This window comes from Onychostruthus taczanowskii, unplaced genomic scaffold (genome assembly GCF_017590055.1).
Source record: "Onychostruthus taczanowskii isolate IOZ18803 unplaced genomic scaffold, ASM1759005v1 scaffold97, whole genome shotgun sequence".
Classification (NCBI taxonomy): Eukaryota; Metazoa; Chordata; class Aves; order Passeriformes; family Passeridae; genus Onychostruthus; species Onychostruthus taczanowskii.
The window spans coordinates 1,188,555-1,215,920 of record NW_024507768.1 but is presented as its reverse complement, the minus strand read 5'-3'; the positions used below and the strand labels follow the sequence as shown (position 1 = coordinate 1,215,920).

At 53.3% G+C, this 27,366-nt stretch overlaps 1 protein-coding gene and 1 long non-coding RNA gene across 2 annotated transcripts; one reads left to right on the top strand and one right to left on the bottom strand.

The window, feature by feature from the left end:
- Positions 1-285: 285 nt before the first annotated feature.
- LOC121348013 lies at positions 286-24,720 on the bottom strand. Its single transcript, XR_005954308.1, has 5 exons — positions 23,605-24,720; positions 20,499-23,516; positions 12,903-20,384; positions 9,520-9,625; positions 286-1,950 (listed from the first exon to the last, which is right to left on the bottom strand). It is a non-coding gene; the product is annotated as an uncharacterized LOC121348013 (long non-coding RNA).
- A 493-nt stretch (positions 24,721-25,213) lies between these two features.
- LOC121348012 (translation initiation factor IF-2-like) lies at positions 25,214-26,821 on the top strand. Its single transcript, XM_041427133.1, has one exon. The coding sequence runs from the start codon at positions 25,305-25,307 to the stop codon at positions 25,923-25,925; it is 621 nt and encodes a 206-aa protein (XP_041283067.1). The 5' UTR covers positions 25,214-25,304; the 3' UTR covers positions 25,926-26,821.
- The last annotated feature ends 545 nt before the right edge of the window (positions 26,822-27,366 follow it).

Sequence of the window (27,366 nt, the reverse complement as noted above, 5' to 3'; positions counted from 1 at the left end):
GAATAAAAATGAGTTGTTGCCATCTACTGGTGACAGGGCAGTGGGAGTAACAAAACAGGTCCAAAGTTATGTGGTTTAGGGTTAAATAATGTGAAGTGACTGTGGTTGGTGGATTTTCAGTGTCACAGTTAAAATGAGTATAAATTAAACCCTGCCCATAGCAGGGGTTGGAGCTGGATGGTTTTAAGGACCCTTCCAAACCAAACCATTCTGATTCCCTGAACCTGAATACTTCTGAGGGTGGTGAGGATGGAGCTGGGGGCTGAAATGAAGAGACTTGCAGCACTTAGGTGTTGTCCAGCAGGGAATCAGGTGATCTCTCTACCTGAGACAGAGCCCAGGAGCATAGAGCACACAATTTTATTTAAAAGGAAAAAAAAATAATCTGTGTAAAGAACAGGTTAAGGCAAACAAACAGCACATGGAGTAGAAATGGTCAGAAGGTTGGGTGACTGTGTTGTCACACCCAGGCCCTGGCTTGCCTGAGTTGAAGAAGCTGAGTTATGTTTGAAGAGATGCTTCTCTCTGTCTGGAAGCATCCCATCCTCACGTGAAGGGGATGCTGACTGTCCTCCTTGTGTGCAGGATGTTCAGCCTGTGGGGGGAACTTCAGCTCAGAGAACACAAGCCAGTGGTGTTGGGGAGGCCAGGTGGTGCTCTGGATGGTGTTTGTTTGTGACCTGGGGGGTGAGGGAAGGAAGTTTCCCATTACTGTTGCTTTTCCCCCTACATCATAACCGATTTCAAATGGTGCTAGACAAAAACTGAGACTCTGAACACCAAGAGAAATCGGTCAGCCTGTGTAAGAGACGTTTTCCTGGCTCAGAGAAGGATCCTCTTGGAGATGACAGCTATGCATTCTTTAGAGATGACTACTCAGTGCTCTGATCAAACCTTCATCCACACAGGGATCAGCTTTTCCATGTCTGGGAACACGCTGGGCAGCAGGGAGGGCAAAAAAAAAAAAAAAGTTCAGCTTGATTCTAGGTTGGGATGCAGGGTTGGAGAAGTGAAATATTGCTGGGAGGTACCAGCAGCAAACTGGACAATTATTCTAGAAAAAGGAGTGGGTTCTGTGTGTGCTGGAAAATGACTCTGGAAAAAGGAGTGGGTTCTGTGTGTGCTGGAAAGTGATTCTGGAAAAAGGAGTTGGTTCTGTGTGTGCTGGAAAGTGACTCTGGAAAAAGGAGTGGGTTCTGTGTGTGCTGGAAAGTGACTCTGGAAAAAGGAGTGGGTTCTGTGTGTGCTGTGTGGCATCTTGTGATGCCCGTGGCAGGGGGTGGAACAGGATGATCTTTAAGGTCCTTTCCAACCCAAGCCAGTCTGGGATTGCTGAAGGCACTTGTGTCTGACTGCTGAGGTGAAATTATTGGGGGGAATTTCTGTGTTTGCAGAGCTATGGAATGAGAATCCCGTGGTGATGGAGCCCCCAAGCAGAGGGTGGGAATCCTTTTGCTCTGAGGCAGTAAATTCGAGGTTGATCCTAGTTTTTGGGTATCAAACATACTCTGCCTGTCAAGGTACAAGAGATACCACGTTGGTTTTCATGCAACTTGCGGATCACTGTACTCTGGACACCTTGAACTCATATCCATTGTTTATTGAGCAGAAGTACACGAGCAGGAGGCTGTGCTGCTGTGGCCCTGGCTTGGGAGGGTGCATACAGTGGTTGGAGTGTTCAGAAATCAGATGATGTTACAAAGTGGATGGCTGGTAAAAAAAATAACCTTTGGAAAAGGGGCTGATTTGAGGAGCAGAGGATGTTGTTGAAGTGAGCAGGTGCTCGGTCTCCTCCCACGCTGTAATTCTTGCTCCTAGAACACTGATTTCAAATGGTGCTAGATACAAAGTGGGAAAATCTAAGCCACCATGTGAAACCAGCTTCCAGAGGAAGACACATCTTGTGCATGGCTGCAGGCTGAGGGAGAAAATCCTTCATCTCCACCGTACCTAGAGAAAAATTCATTTATTTAATTTTATTAGACAGCAAGACAGTTACCTTGGGCTTAGCTACTTTATGGATACACTTCTTTTGGTGGCATCTTGTGGATGGTTGAGGCTGGTGTAGGAGAAATGAAATCTGTGGTGAGGAAAACCCCCAGCCTGGCAGTGAGTGTTGTTTCCTGCCCTAGCCAGGTGGAATGCACTCAAGTTCTTCCCAGCAAGTGATGATCAAGGTTTTATTTCTTGCTAGTGCAGAGCAAGTGATGGGGTGAGTGTGGGAAGTTTGTGTGGCTCAGGAACGCTTTTTCCATTTCACTGCAGATGAAACCAGGCTATAAAGCTCATTCTGTCCAAGGCAGAGAGTGTTCTGGCTTTCTGTCACTCACTGATCAGAGAATACAGGACACATCAGGTGCTTTTTGTGACAGGGAAAGGAAATGTGAGTGTCCCGATGGAACTTCCTCTGTCAGCAGTCCCTGTGCTTTAAATAAGCAAGGACTTGCAGATTTTTGTGAGACAACTTTTAAATTCTGCAGGCAGGATGAAAATAAATCGGATTGAAAGAACTTCGAGTGTGGGTCAGAGCAGAAAGGGAGCGTTCACAAATTGAGCTGTAAATGGTTCAGTGGAAGTTGTCGAGGAAGGAGAGTGTGAAAATGAGTGGCTGATGGTTCCTGGAACTGCAGCAGGGCTGAGCACTTAACCTGCAGTGTCCACAGCTCAGAGCAGAGGGAATAGAGGGGGTGTTGAGAAGCCTCTGAACTGCTGCACACATGCATAATTCAGGAGCTATCAACCCTTGGATAAGTGTCTGACCTGTGCTGGAGTAGAGGCCAATGTGAAATGGAACAAAGCACAACTGGAGGCAGCAGTTTCACTTATTGATGCCCTGGGGTTTTGGCAGCTCTGTGTATTCCTGTTGTAACCACATCCAAAAATCTGCTCCGGTGCCTCCATCCTAATGCACACTCCCAGGCAGCAGAGGGAAAGCTCAGAGACAGGAGCTTGTCCTTCCAAGAAAGAGGGGTGGAGGAAGGGGAAATAACTGGACTAGATTCCTTGTCTGGATATTTACTGTCCTTTCTAAATCCATTATCTGGGGCAACAGGGTGAAAGACGAGTGGAAAGCAGGTTCCCTCCCCAGTGCCTGCCGTGTGGCACAGTTATCTAGGAGGCACCCTCTATTATCAGGTGAGATTTACTCCTGAAAAGCTGCAGCAGGAGTTGCTGCTGAGGAGAGGCAGGTACAGAATTCCAGAATCACAGCAGCATCTCTGAGAAGCAGGCTCACAGTGAGCTTTGCTTTGGTTTTTCCTTGCCTCATAGTAAGCATTACAAAGAAATCTTCATTAGGATTTTGAGAAATAGTTGGAGGAAATGTCACTTAATTTTGTGCTGCTGAAAATGGGAACTTGTGTCAAAGTATGAGATTTAGAAGGACTGAACACTTCTGCACATCTTCCCATCTGCAAAGAGACCAACCTTTCCAGAAATATCATGCAGCAGATGAAGACCAATGGCTCATTTATTATTTACAGTTTTGATAAAACCAGGTTTCACTTCAGCATAATTAAGATGCTGCTGCCCCTCCTCCAGGCTACCTGGAGTTTGTCCTGTTGCCTTCACAAGCTCCCCAGAAGGTGTCAGCCCTTCTTGGCAAGGTGCAGGTGCACATTTGGGAAGGGTACATCTGCCTGTGCTCTCCTTTCCAAGGCTCCCAGTGTGTCTGGGCAGGAGAAAGGTGCAGTGCAGGATGCTGTGATCCACAGCTCCCCACTGGGACCGTGCACATGGGCAGGAAAACAGGAGCACAGGATGGTTTGGCTTGGAAGGGACCTTAAAGCTCACCCAGTGCCACACCTGCCATGGGCAGGGACACCTCCCTCTGGCCCAGGCTGCTCCAACCTGGCTTTGGACACTCCCAGGGTGGGAGTAGCCATAGCTGCTCTGGGAATTCCATCCCAGCCCCTCCCCATCCTCACAGGGAAGAAAATGAAGCAGTGCTGGTCTCAAACATTTGCTGTGTGGAGAGCAGCAAATGCTGTCACCTGTGCTTGGCTTTAGCACAGGGGTCTGGACTTTCCAATAAATAATAGTAGGGAAAGTACAGTATCATTCTGTGGTTTTCCTCCTTTTCAGATGTTTTAGTGGCAGTGCTGTTCTGTAGCTTCTTTCAGAGGAACAGCTCAAAGCCTTTCATGGACTTCACACTGCTTTATACATTCCATAGGAGACAAAGACAAAAAGGGAATCCCTGCCTTCCCTGTGAAAGGCAACTTCTCTCTACCCTGAGACCTTCAGTCTGCAGGAACAAGGCAAGCCTGGATGTCACAGACCTGATTTTGCACAACCTGCACCTTCTGTAGAAAGGCAGTTCTGGGGTTTTTACAGAAAGCAAAACACATCTCAGTGTGCATCATAAATTTTTTCCTCCATTTTCACATCACAGGGTGAAACTCATAGTTCATCAGGCTCTGGTCTCCCCTGGAGAAAATAATCCCTGTTTTACATGCTGAGAATCTGAGCTTGATGCATCATCCTCCCAGTGAAGGAATGAATCAGCCCAAGGCCAGGTGCAGGACAAGGGGTGTGACACTACAAGTGGTGACCTGCAAGGGGAATGGAAATGAGTGAACTTCTAAGGTTTCAAAAAAAGCCTCCTGAGCGTGGGGAGCCTGTAACTGCATCTCTTTGTTGTGCAGGTCTGGTGCTGCGTGGGTCAGCTGTGGACAAATGTGCTCTGACTTGCACTGGGAGCCAGTTCTCTGTGGAGCACTTGGTGTGCCAGAGCAGCAGCCTGGGCTGAGGGAAGGCAGAGCAGGGGCTGCACTGCTTGGGAAAATTGGTGTTTGTGCCTAGGAGATGGCTCTGGAGAGGCCACTGCTGTTTTGGGCAGCAAAAACAGGTGCTTCCTTCACGAGTTTAAAGCATGAGGGAGATATTTTTTTCCTTTATTAAGACCACAGTAAAAACTCCACATTACAGTCCTGAATTGAACGTAGCCTATTCCTTCAGTCCTGCTCTTGCAGCCTTACAACTGCAGTACAAATGGAGTTAAAAGCCAGACTCTCTGTGTCTGAAAGCCCCAAAACCCCAAGGCAGGCTGAACACTGGGAAAGGATGGGGGTAAAAGCCTGTGGAGCTTTGTGTCCCTTTTAACTGTGAGCAGTGGGACAGTCAGGCCTGCTTGGTTTGAGTCACTGATTTCAATTCCTGTTAAGGGGAATCTGTCAGAGCAGTGTCTGTTTTAGCATGGTGACCATTAGAGGTGTGCTTAGATATTAGAGCTGTAGTTCCCCATCTTGTGATTCCCCCCTGCTCATCTGAAATTGCTTTGACTTGCCTGGAGTCATCCAGTTCTCCTCCAGCTTTGCTCTCAGGAGAGTTCCTGGGCAAACCCTGAGCCTGTTTGGAGGGCACAGCAACTGCTGAACCCCTGGATCCTGTGGAGAATTCCAGATTTCACAGGGAACAGTGAGGTGAAACTGGGCAAACACAAAAAGAGCACTGCACTTACAGGGCTGAGGTCAGGGAAGGGCAGTAGGAAAGAAAACATCAAATTTAGCCCTGTACAGCCTGAATGAGCAGCACTTTGCAAAACTCACTCCACTCAAACAAATGATCCACCTAAGCAGCTGCAACCAGAAAGGCCATTTTCTATTCCTAACTCCTGTACCTAAGCATCACTTTAGAATGTAAAGTACTGATTGCAGGGCTTGAAAGCTCTCACAGGGAGATGATTGTTGTGATTTGTACAGTCAGTTTGGGAACATGGTGTTCCCCCAACACCACCGCTCCAGCTCCTCCAGGTAATGGCAAGGGAAGCCATATTTTTCTTTTGTGTCATTCTAGAGACAAAAGAATGTCCTGTGCCAGGGAGGAGCATAAGGAAACAAACCCAGCCAGATGTTCACTGAAGTATAACCTGCCTTTAGACCAGGCATCTGAAAACAAGCCTTTAGTTTAACACTGCCTGCAGTACAAGGACCTGGCAAAACAGCTGGAGAAAAGCACTGACCAAACACTCCTGGCTGACTCCTGCAGGCACACGAGCTGCTGGTCTGTCCCTGTTCCCAGGGTTTCCATCATTCCATCCCTGAAATGTCACCATGTGGCCAAGAGCCATGGTCAGTGTTTAAGAAGCATTTGGGCTGGATATCCAAATGCAAAGCCAGTGGCTGCTGTTGGACTCCTGAGTGTTTGTGGGGGGAGCTGAAGAGATGAGCCTCACTCAGAAATAGCTCTTCCTTGGAAAGCTGGAGGGCTGAATCACAGTGTGTTGGCTCAGTTTTTAGCAGACGAGCCATCACATCTGCCTCCCTGTAGGCGAGGAGCCGTCACTGGCATCGGGATTGGCAGCCAGGTTCTGTCCCTTTGGAAACCAGGGAATGGTGATGGGGAAGGCGAAGGCTCTTCGTGGGCAGGGTCAGGCTGGGGGCTTGGTCAGGTGGGCTGGCAGCTCTGGGAGCAGGAGGGCTCTGCTCATGGCCCTGCTCTCCCTTTCCCTCTCTGTCCACAGAATGTGCCCCCAAATTGAACTTTGGGCACTAAATAAGTTCTTTTGCTCAGAGGCATTAACCACTGCTCTGCTGCCTGGGAAACAACCCTGAGCATATCCATGTGTTGGCCTGAGATAGCTGAAAATACCAGTGAGATGGGCAAATAGGAACACCAGGGAAAAATGGGGAAACTTGTGAGGGGACAAGGCAGCTCCTAAGGTGAGGTATCTGAAACTGAAAGCACCTGAGAGACACCCCTGGCTTGACAGGCTCTGGGGAGCCTGCAAAGTCCACCTGGTAGCCACAGAAATGCAAATGTACACAGAGGTTTTCGTCCTAGAACAGAGTGTGAGCCCTTAAAAACATGTCACTCCTGGTTCCCAGCAGTCCAGAGGAAGTCTTGGGGGAAAAGGGGATGAGGGAACTAGTGGAAAGTTTTTGGAGCTAGCAAATAAACAAATTACAGATATGGATTTTTAAATCTTTCAGAGACACGGGACTTTTTTTGAGCTGCAGTTTTGGGCTCAGTGCCCCCACTGCTGCAGTAATATTAATTTTCAAGCCTCCCCTCCAGGTTCAGGCATGGGCACAGTTGCAAGAGAAGTAGATTGGGAGTTCCTGAACCAACTGGTTGCTGACCATGAGTCAGGGGAATGACCTTGCAGCAGGCGGCTCACGGTGCCGCTCTCGGAGCCGTGCCAGGATAAACGGCACTGGCATCTCTGAGTGCTGGTGGAACCATTTTGTGACATTCCAGCTTGGCCTTTCCTCCTGCTGCCTTTACACCCAAATTGTTTGGGTGGGTGGGAATGGGGTAGAGTATTCCCTTTTTTCCTCACAGCCTGGGCTTGGGACTGTCTATATACAAAGATAAAGGGGACAACTCTTATCTCTTGCCTACATCCTTGTCCATTAACATCAGCATTACAGATATTTAACCAAATTAAATCTTACTCTCCCCCCCAGCCATACCCATATTAAACTGTAAGAAAACACCATGATAAAGTTTAAAAAATCCTACGCAGCAGCACTGAATTTTCTGGATAGGTCTGGGAGAGATTTGTCAGAGGAGAGAGGGTAGAACACTTGGCATTTAGATGTTTTAATGAATGTTCCCAAATAAGAAAAGAAAAACATTTGCTTGTAGACTTTAAGCTTCTCACAGCATCAGAAAGCTCCTGACACAGAGCCCAATGCTGTATTTGTATAACATGGAAATGAACAGCAGCAGCAGCAGAGCTGCAGGCTCTGAGCTTGCTCTGCGAGCTGCAAAATGGCCAGGGATGCTGGGGCTCATCCGAATTCCTTCGCCATTTGGGAGGGTCACTAGGTAGACCTGATACCCCTAACCCTTCAGGTGTGGTTTCAACTCTAACATCAATATGAAATGAATATTTCTAACCATATTCAAGCTTGTGCCCTAATCAGCTCCACTCCCTAAAGCACCGACAGGAACCAAGAGCAAAATTCGTCTGCGTCACAGATGTAACATGACCATCGGCAAAACAAGAGCAGGAGGAGATCATGGCTGTCTCGTCCCTCACAGAGCCTTCCTTCACTAGCAGACAAGAAGAGGTAATGCTTTAAATTTATATCATGGGCATGTGAAATCCTGCCCTTCCTTCCCCGAATCCCGCGGTCCCCGAGCGGTCAGAACGCCCGAGAAAATTGCGTGCGTTTTGTCGGCGTGGTACCGAACGCTGCGTCACGATGCTGCACCAAGGCCGAGGCAGAGCAAACCCCACTCCCCAGAGCAGGGAAACCCAGATACAGGAAAATGAATCAGCTCATGCAGTGTCACACACACAAGTGTCAGAGGGAGGGAGAAATCACAGCTTTCCCCAGTCCTTTTGCTGCACTGTGCGGAAAACGATCGTGGAACGGTTACCCAGGTACAGCTCACGGTGACAGTGCCGTGTGTGTGCACACAATCACTGCTGTCCTACAGAAATATGCCATGTCCCCTTCTTAGCCTTGTTTCCTGCCAGTCCCACAGATTTACCTGCTGACAGTAACCTCAATTCCTGAGTAATGAGATTTACAGCTGGAGTTTAACATTGAAATAACTCCTCTTATATCCGTCTCCCTGCCCTCCCTGCGTTTAGGCACAGTTAAACCATCGCTGTGGCCAAAACATGGTGGCAAAAGGAATTAAACCAAATACATCCCTATGCTGAACACACTCAGCAGCCAGTGGCACCTCCTTGAAAGCCATAAAACAGCACTAGCTTTACAAAGTCAGGGCTTCTCCACCCCACAGCCGTGATGGGGAAAACCACGAAGAGTTGTCCATGCAACCAACACTGGAGAAAATAGCCTCAACCCACCCATCATCCACACAGCCCAGCATCATGCCTTAGTCCAGCTCCTGGCTGTACAGAACCCCCTCCACAGCTGCCTGGGACTATTCTCATGTGTGTGTGTCTATTAATGCCTGTCTGTCTGTCTGCAAGGACCACCATTGTCGCTGCTGTTCCTGTTGTTCCCCTGCTCTGCGGATCTGGCGCTGCGGGAGGCAAGGATGCTCCGAGGGAGCCAGCACCAGCCAGCGAAGGCTCAGTGAGTCAGGAGGGGTTGTGATGACTGCAGTAAGAGGCTGAAATTCCCTATGGAATCTGGCAGGAAAGGAGGGGAAGGAGGAAAGATGGAGATGGGAAAGAGGGAAAAAAAGTGGGGAGTGGCACGTACAGTCTGTTGGGTTCTTCCCTCCCCGTCCCCGCGCCGCACTGCCGTTGGAAATGGCGGCCCTGCGCAAAGGACGGCGTCGCGAAAAATCCGCAGCGCCTGCGGCCTGCGCGACCAAACCCCCAAAATTCCATTCGGGGTGTAAATCCAGCCCTGCCCTCTCTCCCTGTCTCCCAGAGCACCCTGCAGAGGCCAGGCTGCAGCCCAGGCGATGGGGACAGCGGCCGCACGGTGCCTTTGTTGCTAAACAACCAACCCTGACGCTGGAGATGTCAGCCAGCGAGTAACAGAGATTAAACACTCCTGCTAGCACATCCTGAAACTTGGTAAGCCTCAGAATGATGGAAGGCTATGGAATAATGGCCCCTGTTGTATGAGAAAACAAAGTTACCACTCCACTGCATAATCGGGGGACTTCCTCGGCCAGAAGGACCAAGCTCAAGGCTGGCTGTGTCCTCAGCACTTCCAGGCAGAGCTGCCATCTTCATTGCGGGGCGCTTTAAGAAGAGAGGTGAAAAAATAGTATAGTAAATGGTTAGGAGGGAAAAGTGGTCTTCCCTTCACTTCCTTATCCTCTCTCTGGAGCTGCTCTCTGCCCTTAGTCTCCCATTCATCCTTAACCAGTTCCCAATTCTTCCTTCCTTGCTTTCTAACGCTGTTACTCCTTTGCCAACCTTTACAGAGCCATCACTGAGGGCAGTCTGCATCTCTCTGTGATGTTACCGAGCCTGTGGCAAACTCACACTTGTGCAAACAAAAGCTGAGTTTGGGTAAGAGTAATTTTCATTTCTTTAACTATTCCCACGACATAATTTCCAGGTGCAATCCCTGCTCCAAGCAGCTCACAGTGCTGCCAACACTCCAGCACCTCACAAGAGGGAAAGAAGCAAGGAGAAAAGCCCTGAACACCAGTACTTTCCCCTGCACCGTGGGCTGCAGCTCTGACACTGGACTGGACGGCGAAACGAGACCTCCTGGCAGCACCCATGGGCCAAGGGCTGCACCCAACACACCCAGCAGTGACCAGCTCCTGTCCTGCCTGCTGCCCGGGGACGCCTGGCATCCCGGGATCCGAGGTGGGCACAGAGCGAGCGGCGGGCAGGGAGTGGTGGGAAGGGAGCTGGGAGCAGGCAGGGAATGGGCAGCAACTGGGCAGGGAGCAGCCACGGAGCATGCCAAGGAATGGGCAGGGAGAAGTCAGGGGATGGACAGGGAGCAGGGGGAGCAGAGGGAACAGCCAACAGGCAGGGAATAGGACAGGGGCAGCCTTCGGTACTCGGAGTACTGGGATCGATGTTCAGGTTGCAGAGGCAGCCCAGCACTCACACGGCTGCTCTGCTGATACCCACGGGCAGGGAGCAGGCAGGGAATAGAAGCAGGGAGTGGGCAGAGGGCAGTGGGCAGTGGCAGCAGGCAGAGGGCAGAGGCAGCTGCTGACACCCGCGGGCAGGGAGTAGGGAGCAGGGCACCAGTACTTTCCCCTGCACCGTGGGCTGCAGCTCTGACACTGGAGTGGACGGCGAAACGAGACCTCCTGGCAGCACCCATGGGCCAAGGGCTGCACCCAACACACCCAGCAGTGACCAGCTCCTGTCCTGCCTGCTGCCCGGGGACGCCTGGCATCCCGGGATCCGAGGTGGGCACAGAGCGAGCGGCGGGCAGGGAGTGGTGGGAAGGGAGCTGGGAGCAGGCAGGGAATGGGCAGCAACTGGGCAGGGAGCAGCCACGGAGCATGCCAAGGAATGGGCAGGGAGAAGTCAGGGGACGGACAGGGAGCAGGGGGAGCAGAGGGAACAGCCAACAAGCAGACAGGGAATAGGACAGGGGCAGCCTTCGGTACTCGGAGTACTGGGATCGATGTTCAGGTTGCAGAGGCAGCCCAGCACTCACACGGCTGCTCTGCTGATACCCACGGGCAGGGAGCAGGCAGGGAATAGAAGCAGGGAGTGGGCAGAGGGCAGTGGGCAGTGGCAGCAGGCAGAGGGCAGAGGCAGCTGCTGACACCCGCGGGCAGGGAGTAGGGAGCAGGGCAGGGAATAGAAGCGCAGGGAATAGAAGCAGGGAGTGGGCAGTGGGCAGTGGCACTGGGCAGAAGCAGCCCTGCTTGCTGCCCGCTCCCCTGATACCCACGGGCAGGGAATGGGGAGCAGGGCAGGGAGCAGGCAGGGAATAGAAGCAGGGGGCGGGCAGCGGGCAGTGGCAGTGGGCAGTGGTAGAGGGCAGTGGCCAGGCAGGGAGGGAGGGAGCAGGGCAGTGAGCAGGCAGGGAATAGGGAGCAGGCAGTGGGTAGTGTCAGCGGGCAGTGTTGGAGGGCTGGCATCCCGGGATCCGAGGTGGGCACAGAGCAAGCAGCGGGCAGGGAGTGCCCCGCGGGGAGTGAGCAGGCAGGGAGCAGACAGGGAATAGGGAGCAGGCAGCGGGCAGTGTCAGTGGGCAGTGTCGGAGGGCACCTGCAGCCCCGCGGGCAGGGAGCGGGCAGGGAGCAGGCAGGGAGCAGACAGGGAATGGGGAGCGGGCAGCGGGCAGTGCCAGCGGGCAGTGTCGGAGGGCACTGGCAGCCCCGCGGGCAGGGAGCGGGCAGGGAGCAGGCAGGGAGCAGACGGGGAATGGGGAGCAGGCAGGGAGCAGACAGGGAATGGGGAGCGGGCAGCGGGCAGTGTCGGAGGGCAGTGCCAGCGGGCAGTGTCAGCGGGCAGTGCCAGCGGGCAGTGTCGGAGGGCACCGGCAGCCCCGCGGGCAGGGAGCGGGCAGTGAGCAGGCAGGGAGCAGACAGGGAATGGGGAGCAGGCAGCAGGCAGTGTCGGAGGGCAGTGCCAGCGGGCAGTGTCAGCGGGCAGCGGGCAGTGCCAGCGGGCAGTGTCGGAGGGCAGTGTCAGCGGGCAGCGGGCAGTGTCAGCAGGCAGTGCCAGCGGGCAGCGGGCAGTGTCAGCGGGCAGTGCCAGCGGGCAGTGTCGGAGGGCACCGGCAGCCCCGCTCCGCTGACACCCGCGCACGGCCAATGGGCTCGGGCGCTCCACCTGCCATCCCCGGCGCGCCCAATGGCGGCGCGGCCCCGGCGCTGCGCCCTCCCCGGCCAATGGGAGCCGGCGCTGGCTCTCGTTAATGATGCAGCAGTCCAGGGAAGACTATCACATGTGAGCTGGCCGCCTGCCAGCATGGAGACACCGAGAGAGCAAGGTAAACAACTTTCCAACGCCAAAATGATGACATTTAATCCCTAAATGCTGGCTTCCCGGCTCGACTCATCTTTAACCCCTTTCAGCTGGTGTGGAAGCGTCTGGAAGGCACCCGTCTACCTGTCCCCAGTGCTTTTAAAAACTGGACGACGTGCCCTGCAATGATCACTGCGTCACCGTTTGCCACTTTGCGAACTACGCAGTGACAAACCTCCGAGCTCCGAATCGCAGGGCGCCTGTTAACCCCTGCACCAACCCCTGGCTGACATGCCAGCCTCCAGGAACACGGGGAGGGGGGATAAACAGCCCAGACAAACCGGGAAAACAGCAGTCTTTGCAAAGTTGTCATCTCTCCCCCACGACTACTACCCTCCTCTGCAGTACAGCAATGCCGGCAGGAGTGACATTAGTACAACCTGTGCCGTCGCTCCATTGAGAAAACAGCTCTGACGCAGAACAGAGCAATCCTACCCAGCCAAAATAATAATAAAGGCACTTTGGGATCCGAACTTAGGGACGCCGGGGGAAAGGGACGCCCTGCAAATAATCCAAATACGTAGCTGCAGCTCCAGCCCCATCCTGATCAAAGGGTACGTACGTGAGGGAGACGAACCGGACCGAGGAGCCGTGCCCGTGCACCATCTGCGCAGTCCTCAGCCCTCCGCTCGCTCTGGAGCGCCGCAGAAGAGAAGGTTCCAGAAATTTCCTTCCCGTTAACCCTTTCGGTGTCTGCCCACTCTCCCTCCCCGTGGGATTAAGCGCGCCGGGTCTCCAGCATCGTCAATGGGCGAAGCCTCCTACGCCATGCGAACCCGAGTACGAGGTGCAAATGGCAGTGGATGGTGGCAGGAGCCCAGTCCGTGGTGTTGGTGCCACTTCTCTTCCTGGAGCCCTCTCTGCCTCTCTTGCTGCCTCTCTCCCCTCTTGCTGCAGCAGGGCTGTTGCTGGTAGACCTATCGACGGAGCTTGCTCTCTCACTCTCTCGCTGAGCTCTGTGACGCAGCTCTAAATTCTCCAGCCTGCTCCTTGTGTTATAAGAGCGGAACTGCAGCTTTCCAGGGAGCCCGTGCCAGCGGTGCCAGGGCCAGGCAGACCGGAGGGAACGTCGCTCCTGGGCTCTGCACCTTTTTTTGGCAATTATTCTGTTCCTCACCTCTCTTTCTGCGCTTCCTCCCCGGCTCTCAGCCTCGCATCTCCTTCTCTGCTTCTGAGTCATACTTGCCAGGTTAACTCTTTTAGGATTGGTAGTCAGCAGTACAAATCTCGAGCGATAGCAGCTGAAACCACAGCCAACTTTTTTGGTGTTTTCTGCTTTAAAAAAACCAAAGCAAATCTTGCTGGCTCTAAAAAACAAAAACACGTGCACGCACACACACGTTGCAGCAGAGAGTTGGTGCTTTCTGATTAACTGTTTCGGTGACAGGAACTACTGCTTGACTTCCTGAAACGAAATATTTTAGGCCCATGTCCTGCAAATCCTCAGCAGGCAGATCCCCTGAAGCACAAGGCAGCTTAAGAGGAGCTGCTGCTGTGAACAAATGCAGGACTTCTGGGCATGAGGCTACTGCTGGCCCCACAAACCCCTGCTCTGCTGGCCACAAGACACTGATCTGAGCGTGGTTTAGCTGCTGGGGAGATGTGTGGCGTGAGATAAGGTGCTGAAAGTGCTGGAAAGCCACAGGATCTTCTTAATCTGAGCAGCATTAATAAGTGTTATCACACACACAGATTCAAAACGCTCGGCGTGGGCAGGGGAACTAATAACTGCGCTCCTGGAGTCACCAGAATCCACAGAATCCAATAATCCCCAACAAAGACAGGCCACAGGCAGCTCTGCCTTTCAGCACAGCAGGCATCATCCCCAGGCAAGGAGCCTTTTGCAGCTGCACTCTCTCTCCTTGCCTCTGCCCCCCAAATCCCTGGAATAACTCCGGTGCCTCCGGCCAGCCCCGGCACCCGGCAGGGGAAGCAGAGCTCTGCCAGCCCCGGGAAGTGTGGAGGAGGATCCGTGGTAGGTGCAGCTCCTGGGAATCAGGGAAGCTGATGGAGAGGCAGCACTGAGAGGGAGTTGATGTGCACACACAGAGCAGCGAGGAGCAGTCCGTCAGGAACCACGGAATGCAGAGAGATCCCTGCTCCACTCCTCCGTCTGCCATTTTAATTCTGACTTCAGAGCCGGCTGCGAGCGTTGGGTTTTTCACTACAACCAAAGCTGAAGTAACCACGGGTTTTTTTCTCCTCGCAGCGTCTGAAGAGCCTGAGCTATTTTGGGATTTGTCTGTACTACACTGAAAATGACACCTGTTACGCACAGACACAAATGAGGAAAATTACAAGTGCCCGGTTCCTCTGATAGGATCCTACAAAAAATGGGGTGAGATCCCGTGGGTCAGGGCTGGGTGAGCAGCACGGGCTGTGCTGTGGGGTGAAGGGGATGACCCCGGTGAGCTGAACAGACACCAGTATGGGAACTGTAAAAAGTCTGTAGTAGCTGATGCAAGGGGAAATCAAGCCTCCATGTGACCAGAAGAAGTAGTGCATGATCAACTAAATGCCACAATACATGGTTTCTTATGCAATCGAGCCCATGGGACTCCAGGCCTTACACATCCACTTTGTGGCCAAAGCTGCAGGGATTAACTCCTTCCTTAATGACTGGGAGCGAGCACAGGCTCCTGAAATGAGTCATCCCCCCAAGCAGGCCGGGCTTTGCTGAGGCTGGAGCTGCCTGTGCTGCTTCCAGTCACCCCCATTCTCTCAGGAGCCCCAGCACGCAGGGCCAGGGCGGATTTTCTGTGTTCCCACTTCTCCCTGGTGGTTTGCACCGTGCTGTGCAGGCGGGCAGAGCCCACCTCGAGATCCAGGGAGCTCCAGATGTGACAGAGCAAGATGAAACACCCGAGCCAGATGAAAGCTGGGAGCCTCAGAAACGGGGCAGTTGGCTGGTGCTTGCGGCTCACACCGCTTTTGTCAGGCCTGTGGTGTGTCAGGAAGGTGAAACCAACTTTGTTTTATCCCAAATGACTCTTTCTGGTTGCTTTCAGGAGAAATGCAGTGTTTATTTTATGGTTTGCTTTCCTTTGAAAATCACCAGCCCTGGAGTGTTTCTGTCTTTGCCTGGCTCTAGGTGCTTGCTGGTGGCTCCCAAGAAGAGCTCAGAGCTGTGAGCTGCACTGGGGAACAATCAGCTGTGTCAGGAATCTTGGGGCAGTGGAAAACTTCAGCCCTCAGATCGGAGTGATGAGGCCTAAAAGCATAAAGTCATTTTCTGACACTCTTGGGCAGGATTCAGCGTTTGAACATCTTCGACATTCCACTATAAAAATCTAGGCTGCTTTTCTGGTTTAACTGGAGCCCATTTCCATGTGTAGCTACTGGTTTGGGTTGGGTTTTTTTTTAGCTTTTTTTTTCTTTTCCTTACAGACTTTAAAAGTAGGAGGCAGAGCTTTGGTTTTGTAAGAACTGCCTATGAGGGTGCAAAGTCCTGGGCTAGAAAGGAGGCTTGGAAAATGGGAATAATCCATGGCTGTGGTGTGAGACAGGGGAGATCAGTGTCACCATCAGAATGGCAGGGTAGGAATCTCTTCCAAAACTGGGAGTGACCCCATGGCTGATCACAGCTGGGCCCTGAGTGCTGATTAATAAAATAGAGAGTTTTTATAGTGCTGAACATTCTAACAAGATTTCAGGACTTGCAACTGGGGTGGTTCGGGCTGGATGTTTGGGGAAAATACCATTTTTTGAGGAGGGAGGGAGAGGATTGACTCTCCAGACTGTCACTGACAGTTCCCTCAGCACCATGAAAGGATCAAGGAGGGATTCCTCATCTTCCAGAGGAAGTTTGGGCTTGCCCTGCTTCTGTGCCAGGCTGTACCTGAAGGTTCATCCTCAGTTCTCCGGCGTCTCCCGTGCGATTTTCTGCTGCCACGCTGCGATGACCTTGATAGCAACAACAAATGGAGTCTGACACTCCCCACATCTCCCCCTTATGCACATCATTATTGCTGCTGGGGTGTTTTGAGTGCTGAAGGAAACCCTCGTGGTCCTGCCCGCACTTCCAGCTTCCTGCCGGGGAAGCCTTGGCTCGGGTTTGGGTTTAAATGCCATCGGCCACACCTTCCCCCAGCGCAGGAAGCACGATTGTTAAAATCAGGGCATGTTCCTGTTTAACTGAAAGGCTGAGATAAATAATCCAAAGGCCTCGTTTATGCCAAGTGAATTCCTGCCCGGGCCGGAGCAAGTCTGGGCAGCTGTAAATGTGTAACCCCTCGACCTCGCAGCCACGGAAGGGGAGGCTTGGCACATCCCCGCGGGAGTGGCTGGGCACAAACGGAAGGAGCAAGGAATCGGGCAAAGGTGGACAGGGCAGTGGAAAAGTTTCTTCCCTTTACCAACCCAGAGGCTTAAAAGCTGCTGTAAAATGCAGAATGGTCGGTTTTTCAAGTGCTGATGTGGGGTAGCTCTTGTTGGATTTGCCAGTGATACCTCATGCTTACAAACAGCCTCAGTGAGGGACAGAGTCACAACAAACATTCAGGTTTCGTTTTTTTTCCAAAAGGTTTATTGTTTTCCATAGTGAATTCCAGAGAAATGGCCAGTGGGTCCTTTCTTTACCAGCCCAGCAGAATCACAGAATGGTTTGGGTTGGAAGGGACCTTAAAGCTCATCCAGTGCCCCCCCTGCCATGGGCAGGGACACCTTCCACCATCCCAGGCTGCTCCAAGCCCCATCCAGCCTGGCCTTGGACACCTCCAGGGATCCAGGGACAGCCACAGCTGCTCTGGGCACCCTGTTCCATTTGGAACACTCTGCTGCTCTCCCTGGGGTCCCAAGCAGCAGGAGGAAGAGCAGCAGGCAGATAAAGAGCAACAAACCCCTTCCCAAAGTTTCAAAGCCGATTCCATGCGTCTGTTTGGGTGTGCACGGCTGACAGCCCCACAGAGAGCGGGGCGGGGGGTTCACGGTGCCCCTCGGGAGGTGCTTCAAGGGAATTGTGTGGAACAGCTGGTGCTGGGATCGAAAGCCAGCCCTGCCAGAGGTGTGGGCTCGCTCCCGGGCGCTGTCGGGGATGTGTTGGCACGGCTGTGCTGGCACTGGGGAGTCACATTTGCATGGAGCTTTTGCATTCTCGGTGCGAACCCAGCCCACGGCACAGAGCAGGCACTGAAATGGGAGCCCGCAGGTGAAAACCTGGCCCTCCCTCTGAAAACCTGGAATTTTCCCGGTGAAGTCTAAGAAACCCAGCTGGAAGTGCCAGGATCCTTTTCAAAGAGGTGGCACCGCGTTAACATCCCAGCCGCTTCCAAGCACCGCTTCGGGGCCGGTGTGGGACTCGGGGCCGGGGTGTTTGGGATGCTCAGCCCACAGCAGAATTCCCGGTGGGCACAAGGACACCGCCCCCACCCCCGGGACCCCCGGCCGCCCTCCCAGCGCTGGCAGCGGCTGTGGGGGCAGCTCTCGCTGCCTCCCGATGCAAGGAGCCAACAGCGCGGAGACAAAAGGAATTATTTCAGCTATTAGCTGCTAAGAATAGAGGCGGCGGGGGTGCTGAGGTGCCTGACAGCGCAGCCGGAGGAGCAGGGATTGCAGGGGGAGCACGGAAATAGCCGCGCTCCCGCTCAGCACCCGCGGCTCCGTGAGTCACCCCGGCCCGGGGGCGGGCAGGGTCCGGGCCGGACAGGGACCAAACCGAGCAGGATCCAAACCCAGCAGGGTCCGAACCGGGCAGGGTCCGAACAGGACAGGGTCCGAACGGGGCAGGGACCAAACCGAGCAGGATCCAAACCCAGCAGGGTCCGAACAAGACAGGATCCGAACCGAGCAGGATCCAAACCCAGCAGGGTCCGAACCGGGCAGGGTCCGAACAGGACAGGGTCCGAACGGGGCAGGGACCAAACCGAGCAGGATCCAAAACCAGCAGGGTCCGAACCCAGCAGGGTCCAAACCCAGCAGGATCCAAGCCCTGTAGGATCCAAACCCAGCAGGATCCAAACCCAGCAGGGTCCAAACCCCACAGAACCGGCCCCGGGCTGGGTTTGCAGGGCAGCTTTCAGCACTGAACCCTGGTTTTCCCTGCGGAGCATCTTCCCAATCGCCAGGAGAAGCCCAAAGAGCCGCTCTGGCTGCTCTGCTGAAGGTTCCGCTCCCTGGGCAGCGGGTCCCGCTCTCGCACGGGCCAGGAGGATTTGGGAAAGGCAAACATTCCCGAGCCGGAGCAGGCTCTTGATGTCGGTCCAACTGTGTTCCAGGGTGTTTTCCCAAGTCTAATCTCGAAGTTCCCTTTCCAAATACCTCATAAAAGGTTAAAGATACGCACGGCAGGTATTTAAGTGCGGGGTCAGTAAATGGTGAGGTGCTCAGAGATGGCTTTAACATCTTGTCCTGCTGCTGTTTAACCAAAATCCTTTTGGTATCACTGCGTGTTTTTATCCAATATAGCTTGGAAGAGGCAATTTTCCTTCTGTACTGTTTGTGCAGCACAGGGTACAACACATTCCTGTTCTATGACGAGGTTTCCAAACTCCATAGTAAAATGAATAATAATGATAGTAAATGTTGTATAACTTTTTTTTTTAATTTTAATACAGCAACGTTTGTATTACTTCAGTGCTGGATTTTCCAGTTATTGTAGATAGGAGGAAAAAAAGATTAAAAAAAAAAAAACAAAAAAAAACAAAACAAGGAATAACAATGAATTGGAAAAAAAAAAAAAAAAAAAAAACCAACCCAAATAAATTCAAGGTTTATAAGGAAAGAAAAATCAGTCCTGGGTGCCACTGCAGAAAGAGTCAAGCTGGACAGAATTAAACATCTCAGCTGGAGCGTGGACAGGGCAGCAGACAGCCTGCTAAAAATAGATTAATCCCAATTACAGCCACACTTCTGCTGTGCCCAGGTCCCCGTTCCCCGTGGGCACAGGGCGCTGTGACTGGAGAGGGGCTCGGTGCCCAGCTGGCCGCAGCGGGGCCGGGGGCACTCGGTGCCCGTCCTTGCAGAACCCGGGGGCTCGGAGGGTGGCAGTGGCAGTGACAGTGGCAGTGGCAGCAGTGTCCCCCCTGCCGGCCTTGGCTGCAGCTCCAGCTGCCCAGCGCTCAGCTCCGCTCCTGCCGAGCTGCTCTGCCGGTGAGCCGAGCTCTGCCGGGCACGGCTGCGGCTCCCGCGGCCTCTCCGCCTAAAGACCGAGCCCTGGGCTCCTCCTGCATGCCAGGCTCTGGTTAAACCCCGCGGAAATCCCGGCTGGATGGATTTCCTCCTCTGACTGCTTCTCTGACTGCTTCTCGTCAGCGGCGTTGCAAAATGTTTAGTGGGAAATAAACAGATTTAAGCCTCTGTTTTCCAAACTCTGGTAAGTTTATTTGTCCCATCCAGCCTGGGAAATTCTGGCAAATAACTCTTTCCCCACCAAAGGGATGGATATTAATTACCAATTTAAATAGTTAGTCAGAAAATGAATCCCTTCAGCTGTAACAACTTAGTTTTGTTTAATCAGAAACCAGGAGTGAATGCTCTGGGGTTTCTTTTAGTTTCTGTGGCAGAAATCACATTTTAATATCTTGGATTTTCCTGAGGAACTACTGCAAGTACAGGGGGAACAGCATGGATTAAATTTTATGTTCATCTGAGCCTGATGGGATGTTTTATGTAAAAATCGAAGCCATGGTGAATGCCAGGACCCAGCCCTGAGAGAGGCAGGATCGTGTCCAGGCTGGCAGGCAGCTCTGAGTGGGGATAAGGGTTTGGATGCACTGAGGAGCAGCAGTATTTCTGCTTAGAACTGATCAGAAAAGATTTCAGTTTACACTTTTGGGGCTCAATCACCCTTTGCACTGAAATGCAGATCCAGGATTTGGCTTTTTTTTTGTTTTGTTTTTATTTAAATGAGAAAGACTCAGTGCAGAGCAGTTGGTACCCGTGGGCTGCAGGGCAGAAATTCCCCTGCACAGCCCTGTTTGCTTCCCCAAGAGAAGTCCCACGGAGCCAGTCTCCTGGAGCTCAGCTGGTGCCAGAGCAGAGTTTCTGGCTGTCCCTCAGTCCTGGCTGTCCCTCCTGCTGTCACCTCCCAGCTGCCTGGAGCTGCACCCTGGGTACACAAAAACCTCCCATTAAAAGTTCCGCCAACCTCGTTGTGTAACAAAGCAACATTTTCCCACTGGGAAGTGAACAAACAGGGGAAAAAAAAAAAAAAACCCCAAACCTGTTTGGGCATTCCTGAGCAGCTGGTTTGGCATTGCTGGGCCAGCAGCAGCCCGTGGCCAGGAGCATGCCTGTCCCTGTGCCCCCTGCTCCTGGCATCAGCTCTGCCAGGTGAGCTGAGCCTGGGGCCTGGCTGGGAGATCCCTGCGGATGTGTCGCTGTGATATTTTATGAAAAATCCCTTTGCTAGGATTTTTTCTCCTGAGAAGCTGAGAAGCCACAGAGGAAAAGAAAAAACAACAATTATCTGCTGCTGTGGAATGCAACAGGTGCATCTTTGATGGGTCCATGTGGGTTGTTTCTACTTAATGACCAGCCATGGTCCAGCTGTCTCGGACTCTCGGAGAGTCACGAGCTTTTGTTATCATTCCATTCCATTCCATTCCATTCCATTCCATTCCATTCCATTCCATTTTCCTTTCCAGCTTTCTGTCTGTATCATTTTATCTATTCTTTTAGCATAGCATTTTTAATATCATATAATATCATAATAAATCAGCCTTCTGAAAAGATGGAGTCAAGATTCTCATCTCTTCCTCGTCCTGGGACCCTCGAAGACAACCACGTGGCTGGGAGGGCACATCCCTGCCCGTGGCTGTGCCTGCCTGGAGCCGCTGCTTTTGCAGGGATTGGGAAATGTGCCGTTGATGTTCTCAAGCCTCACGTTGGGCACCAGGTGTCACGGTGAGGACTTTGTCACAACTTTGTGACAACTGGGGCGCGACAGGATCCCCCTTGCAAGCTCTGCAGAATCCCAGCTACCAGCGGTGGCTCGGCGCAGGAACAAAAGGCAGCAGCACGGGTCTCGGCGTGAGACTTGGGGTTCATGATCAGCACCCAAGACCCAGACTTGGGGCTAACAAGAGCTTTCATGCCTCGCTCGGGAGAAGGGGTTTAGGGTAGCAAACCAATAGGGGTATGGTTGGGGAGGGGTTGGAGGCAGGGTATTTTACTCTTGAACCAATAAAGGAGCACTAGGGAGGGGAATAACTTGGGTAATAGGGTCCCAAAGGACATAAAATAGGGAATTCTCCAGAAGAAAGGGCAGGTTCGGGGGAGGATTAACACCCAGTGGGAGGGAGGAGCAAGGGGGATTCAGGGGGAAAAGGGCAGGGATAGGCGGGATTGACAATTGGGAAGGTGGGGCTTTAAAACTCGGTATGGAGTGGCATAAGGGGATTGCAAAATCACAAATGGAACAGCAAGCAGACCAATAAAACAAAAAAAAAAAACCCACACTGCAAGAGTGATTCACGGGAGAGCTGCAGCCCCGCGCGGCACCCGCGGGCGCTCGGAGCCGCCAGACGCGCACGGAGCAGCTCCGGCTGCCAGGGAACGCCCAGAGCCGGCGCCTCGCACGCACACCATTTATTAAAAAAAAAAAAAATCCATCCTGAAGTGCTTTTTATTACCGAAAATTATCATATTTGGGATTATCATATTCATCAGCTTGGCTGGCCGGGGTGTTCTGCTGTTCCTGCTGGGCTTGGTGCTGGCAGCGCTGCCTGAGCTCTCTCCCTGCCTCTCGTCTCAGCCTGGAAACTGGGATTGTGAATTATTTTGGCCGGGGATAAACTGGCCTAAATAATTTGCTTGTACAGCGCTGAGCCACGGTGGCCTCTGGGTCTCAGCTGAGCCTTCTGGAGGCTTCTAAAAATAAGGAGTTCTAAGCTATTATCTTTTAAAATACTTGGAAAAAAGAGGGGGCAAGGCGAGGATCCTTTCACAGCTGTTTTGGCCTCAAACTGCCAAGATTTATTTTTTTAAAAATGTGTTTTCTTGATCATTTCTCTCCCTAGCCTTTCATTAAAAAAGAGCTCACAAATTTAGGACAGGTGTTTTGTACTTCCATAGCAAAAATCATTTGAAAACCACCAGTAACTTCTAAAATCCAAGCTACCAGTAATAAAATGAAAATTGATCCTAAAGCCTTGTTTTTATGCATGAGTTGATTACTCTTCGTGGCCTGGAATTATTTTGCAAACAAAGCTCAATTAGAGAATGAACTTTTCTATTTTTTTCCCTAATTGTCATTTTTTAAGATATTTTGGATATCCCATGGCAGGGGTGGAATGAGATAAGTTTTAAAGTCCCTTTGATGGCCCCCAGCCCAAACCTTTCTCTAAATCCTTTTCACAGACACAAGACAGGGAAATCCATCCCGCTGGCACTGGGAGGGGACGCTCAGAATGGTCCAGGGATGGTTCCAGTCTGGAGCTGCAGTCATTCCATGACAGGAGAGGATGGCAGCGAGGGAACCACCAGAGCCAGCACAGCCCAGGGGGAAGAAAAGGCAGAAGTCGTGGATGGAGAGCACACAGGTTCATCTGAGAAGGACCTGCTGCCTCCTAAGGACCTGAAATAAACCCAGCCAGCCCCCATCCCCATGGAAACTCCTTCCTTCAAAGCACTTCTAGTGGAATTCACCTCCTGTTCCTGAGTTCTCTGCTGGTTTGGAACAGAGCAGTCCAGGCTGGAGGGCTGGGCTGCAGGTGAGAAACCAGCGCTGCCTTTGGCAGCAGGGGACAGGCAGAGCTGTCCCCTCCCAGGGGACACCTGTGGCACTTTTACTGTGAGGACACAGAAAAAAATCCAACAGCCTTTGGTCCTCCCTGGGCAGGGCAGAGCTCAGAGCAGCCACCCGGGCTGAGGGCACCTTACAAACCCTGCCCCAGGCTGACAGAGCCGTGCTGGGGCACAGAACTATCCCAAAACCAAATATTCCTGAGCTGGGCCTCGAGCAGGGCACAGGACATGCCTTTGGTGACTGATAACGGGAGGGAGAAGCGTTCTGTCAGCCTGGCCCTGCGTGAGAACCAGCAGAGGAAACCTAAGCCGCGAAACATTAAAGTTCCAAAATTAAACCCTTGCTTACGTAAGGACTGGGTCACTGCTGCTGTGGAACACGGCGGTTTGAACCAAAAAAGGCCTTTTTCAGCGGGCCCTGCTCCCTGCCAGGCCTCCCCCAGCCCGTCCCCATCACTTTCTGCTGCTCGTTGTCCTGCACAGGGAGCAGCACCTGGGGTTCAGCGGGCCCTGCTCCCTGCCAGGCCTCCCCCAGCCCGTCCCCATCGCTTTCTGTCGTTGTCCTGCGCAGGGAGCAGCACCTGGGAGCTGGCCCTGGCACTCAGCTCCTCACCCTGCTGCTCACTAACACCTCACAGGGCTGGGAATCCTCCTCGGTGCCCTTCCCAAAACTGCCCCTGCCCAAACTGCCTTCCCCTGTCCTCTTCCACGGAACACAATCCAGCTGCAGGCCCCCAGCTGGGTTTGGTGGCTTTAACCCAGGCTGGAAACTGCATTTGGGGCTGTCCCTGCAGAGCCAGGAGCAGGAGCTGATGGTCCCGTGGGTCCCTTCCAGCTCAGGATATTCCATGATTCAGTGGGGTTTTTCTCTTTGAAATAAGGAATAAAACTGTCTGCAGCCTCTACAGAAAGCAGCGGAATGTCCTTGTCCTTGCTGCTTCAGCCTGGCTAATAACAAATATAACACAGCAGAATAAAAATAAGAAAATGTAAATGCAAAATATAAAAAAAGAACTTTATGGAGCTTCCCCCCTGCAGTGTCTTTTAAAAGCCTTTTACCACATGGCTAAACACACCTTTATTTATTATTTTTTAAGAAAAGGGAATAAAAGAACTTAATCCAAACTAAATATTTAAGCAAACAGCAATTAACTAACAATGATGAATGGTAAACATTCCTAGTCCCACGCTAGGCCGGGACTTTAAAGCCCGTTTATCTAAGCTAAAGCTGCTCAAGGGGAAAAGCAAGTTTATTGAGTAAACTTTGTCTCAGCCACCTTGCTATTAAAACAGTCCACAAGCAGAACCTGCATCGTATGTTCTGGGAGGAAAAAAAGGAGCGAGAACAAAACAGCCCATGGCATGGAAGTTACAATGCTGTGTGGAGCAATCATCCCTAAATAGAAAAATGGGGAAAATACAGAGCTGTGAAGCAGCTCCTTCCTTGGAGCCTTGGGTTAAAATAGGAAGAATGAGAGACCCCTTAAATTCCACCTGATGTTCCCATTTGGCCTGGGGCTCTCAGTGCCACTTATCCACTGGGAAGGAGGGAGCCTGGGCAGAGTTGCCTAAGATTTTATCCACTTGGATCCTTTTATTCAAATGTAACACTATTACTATTATTATTATTATTATTATTATTATTATTATTATTATTATTATTTAAATTTGAATGTAACATAATTATGATGTCATTATCATTATTAGCATTATGATAATTAGCATTATCACCATTATCACTACCATTATTGTTACTATTATTTCCAGTATTCCTATTTATTATTATTCCTATTGACATTATAATCATCATCATCATCATCATCATTATCAGAATTATCATGATTTTAACCCATCCTCATCACTCTGGAGCGGGGCTGCTGTGCCTGTCCCACGCCAGCCCCTCCCCTCGGGCCCGGGGCTGAGGGGGAGGGTCCCGGCCCTGCGAGGAGAGGGGGGACAAGCGGGGGGCAGGACGGGAATGGGGGCGTGGGGGTGAGCAGGGGATGCGCAGGGGGGGATGCAGGGGATGAGAAGGGGATGCAGAAGATGAGCAGGGAATGCAGGACATGAGAAGGGGATGCAGGAGATGAGCAGGGGATGTTCAGGGGGGATGCAGGAGATGTTCAGGGGATGCAGGAGATGAGCAGGGGATGCAGGAGATGTTCAGGGGATGCAGGCAGGGGATGCAGGAGATGAGCAGGGGATGCGGATGGCGGGATGCAGGAGATGAGCAGGGGATGCAGGCAGGGGATGCTCACGGGAGGCTCGGGGATGCAGTGAGATGTGCGCAGGATGTGCGCAGGATGTGCGCAGGGACGCAGCGGGAGGTGCGCGGGGATGTGCGCAGGATGTGCGCGGGATGTGCGCGGGGATGCAGCGGGGCGAGCGCGGCGATGCAGCGCGATGTGAGCGCGGGTGCGGCGGGGACGCGGCGGGGCGTGCGCGGGGACGCGGCGGGGCGGGCGCGGAGATGCAGCGCGAAGTGCGCGGGATGTGCGCGGGGATGCGGCGCGACGTGCGCGGGATGTGCGCGGGGATGCGGCGCGACGCGCGCGGGATGAGCCCCGAGATCCAGAGCGACGTGCGCGCCGTGTGCGCGGGGATAGAGCGGGACGTGCGCGGGATGTGCGCGGGGTGCGCTCGGGCCGTGCCCGGCCCCGATCCCCCCGCTCCCCGCCCCCGGTACTCGCCTGGCGCAGCATCCCCGGCCCGGGGCCGCTCCCGGGGGGCCGCGGAGAGCTGGGGCGGAGCGGGGCCGGCGGAGGCGGAGGAGCCCCCCGGGCCCTTCTGGATCCCTCGCAGAGGCGGCGGCCGCGGGGCCAAGGTCACCCCGCGGCGACTACAATTCCCAGGAGGCGGCGAGACGCCGGGAAAAGGCCCGGGGGGAGCGGGGCAGGAGTGAGGGGTCCGCTCCAGACCCCTCCCAGCCGCCTTCCCCCAGCATTTTCCTCTTCTTCGCCATCGGAGCTGGGATGTCCCATCCCGGGGGATGACGGCGCAGCTTTTGAGAATCCGGCACGAACAGACGCGGATCTATTTCGGGATTAAAAAAAAAAAAAAAAGGCAGCATGAGGAGGAATAATAAATGTCTGACGGTCGGGTTTAAAGTGCTGCGTGCTCCCTGCAGGGCTGCAGCCCCTGTGTGCGCCACCGCACATCTCCGGGACCACCTTCCAGGACCTCCACAGTCATTAGTGGGTATTATCCTCGCTCCCTCTTAGGAAGTGGTGGGATAATCATTCCCCATTTAACGGCTGGGAAACTTGGCGCAGCGCACATTAAGCGATTTGCTGACAGGCGCACAAGAAAATTGCGCTAGTCAAGCGTTCTCCCAATTATGCCATCCTTGGAACTGCATAATTTCTCTGCGTGATTCCAAACACGGCTCAGACTCCCCGGGCAGGGCAGGGCTCCATCTCTGCGCAGCGTGCGGCTCAAATCAGCCGGCGGGACCCTCCTGTGTCCCCCGGGGGGCTCCTCGGGGCTCGGACCCGCAGCTCCGGTGCCACCGCACAGGTATCACCCGGGGGGCACACCAGAGCCCTGCGGAGGCCGAGGGACGCTCAGCAGCCCGGGGGTGCCGCACAAAGCCCCCCTCCCACCTTCCCCAAGCGCAGCTTCAGGATTCCGCAGCCCAGTGGAAATTCCCCAGCGGTGCCAGCGCTGGGGCCTCCGGGAACCGGCAAAACCTCCCCGGAGCCAGCCAGGAGCTGGGGCTCTGCCACCGGGAGAGCATTCCGGCCTCCGGGAGGGATCCTGTGGAGCAGAGGGTCTGGGGGGGGCAGGGGGTCCCGGGGAGCGGGGGGTCCGGGGCAGCGGGGATGGAGCCCCTCGCCCTCCCCCGCGGTTCTCCAGGCTCCCCTGCCCTCATTCCGACGGGCCGTGCCCGCCCAGCCTCCTAATCTGCGCTAAGTGGCACTGCCGATGAGCGCTGCGATAAATTTAGAAAGAAATCTTTGTGTGGGTCAGAGGAAAAACACGGCGGGGGGAAGCCGAGCTGCTCCGCTGGGCTGGGCTCGCTCCCAGCCGCGTTTCTCATCCTCGCTGCCCAAAGCCAGAGGCAGCCGCAGGGCTCAGGGGTGGGCCAGACCCTGCTGGAGTTGGTGAGCCGAGGATTTCTCGGTTTAAAAGAAAGATTTTTAAGTGATTTAGTGGGAAAGGAGCGGGAGGAGGCAGCGCTGCCCCGGCTCCGACCGCGACCTGACATTTCAGCCGGAGCCTCTTAAAGAGCGAGTTTGCCTTGCCCAGGATTTGTTTATAAGCACGAGCAGCGAAAGCAGTTGTTCTTAATTCCTCTCTCGGGCTCCTGCCTGCCCTGCTTGCTCCTTCCCAATCGCTTTTGT

Excerpts from the sequence above, each read along its gene's own strand:
- LOC121348012 (XM_041427133.1), top strand. The coding sequence starts at position 25,305 with ATGTGCGCAGGATGTGCGCAGGATGTGCGCAGGGACGCAGCGGGAGGT.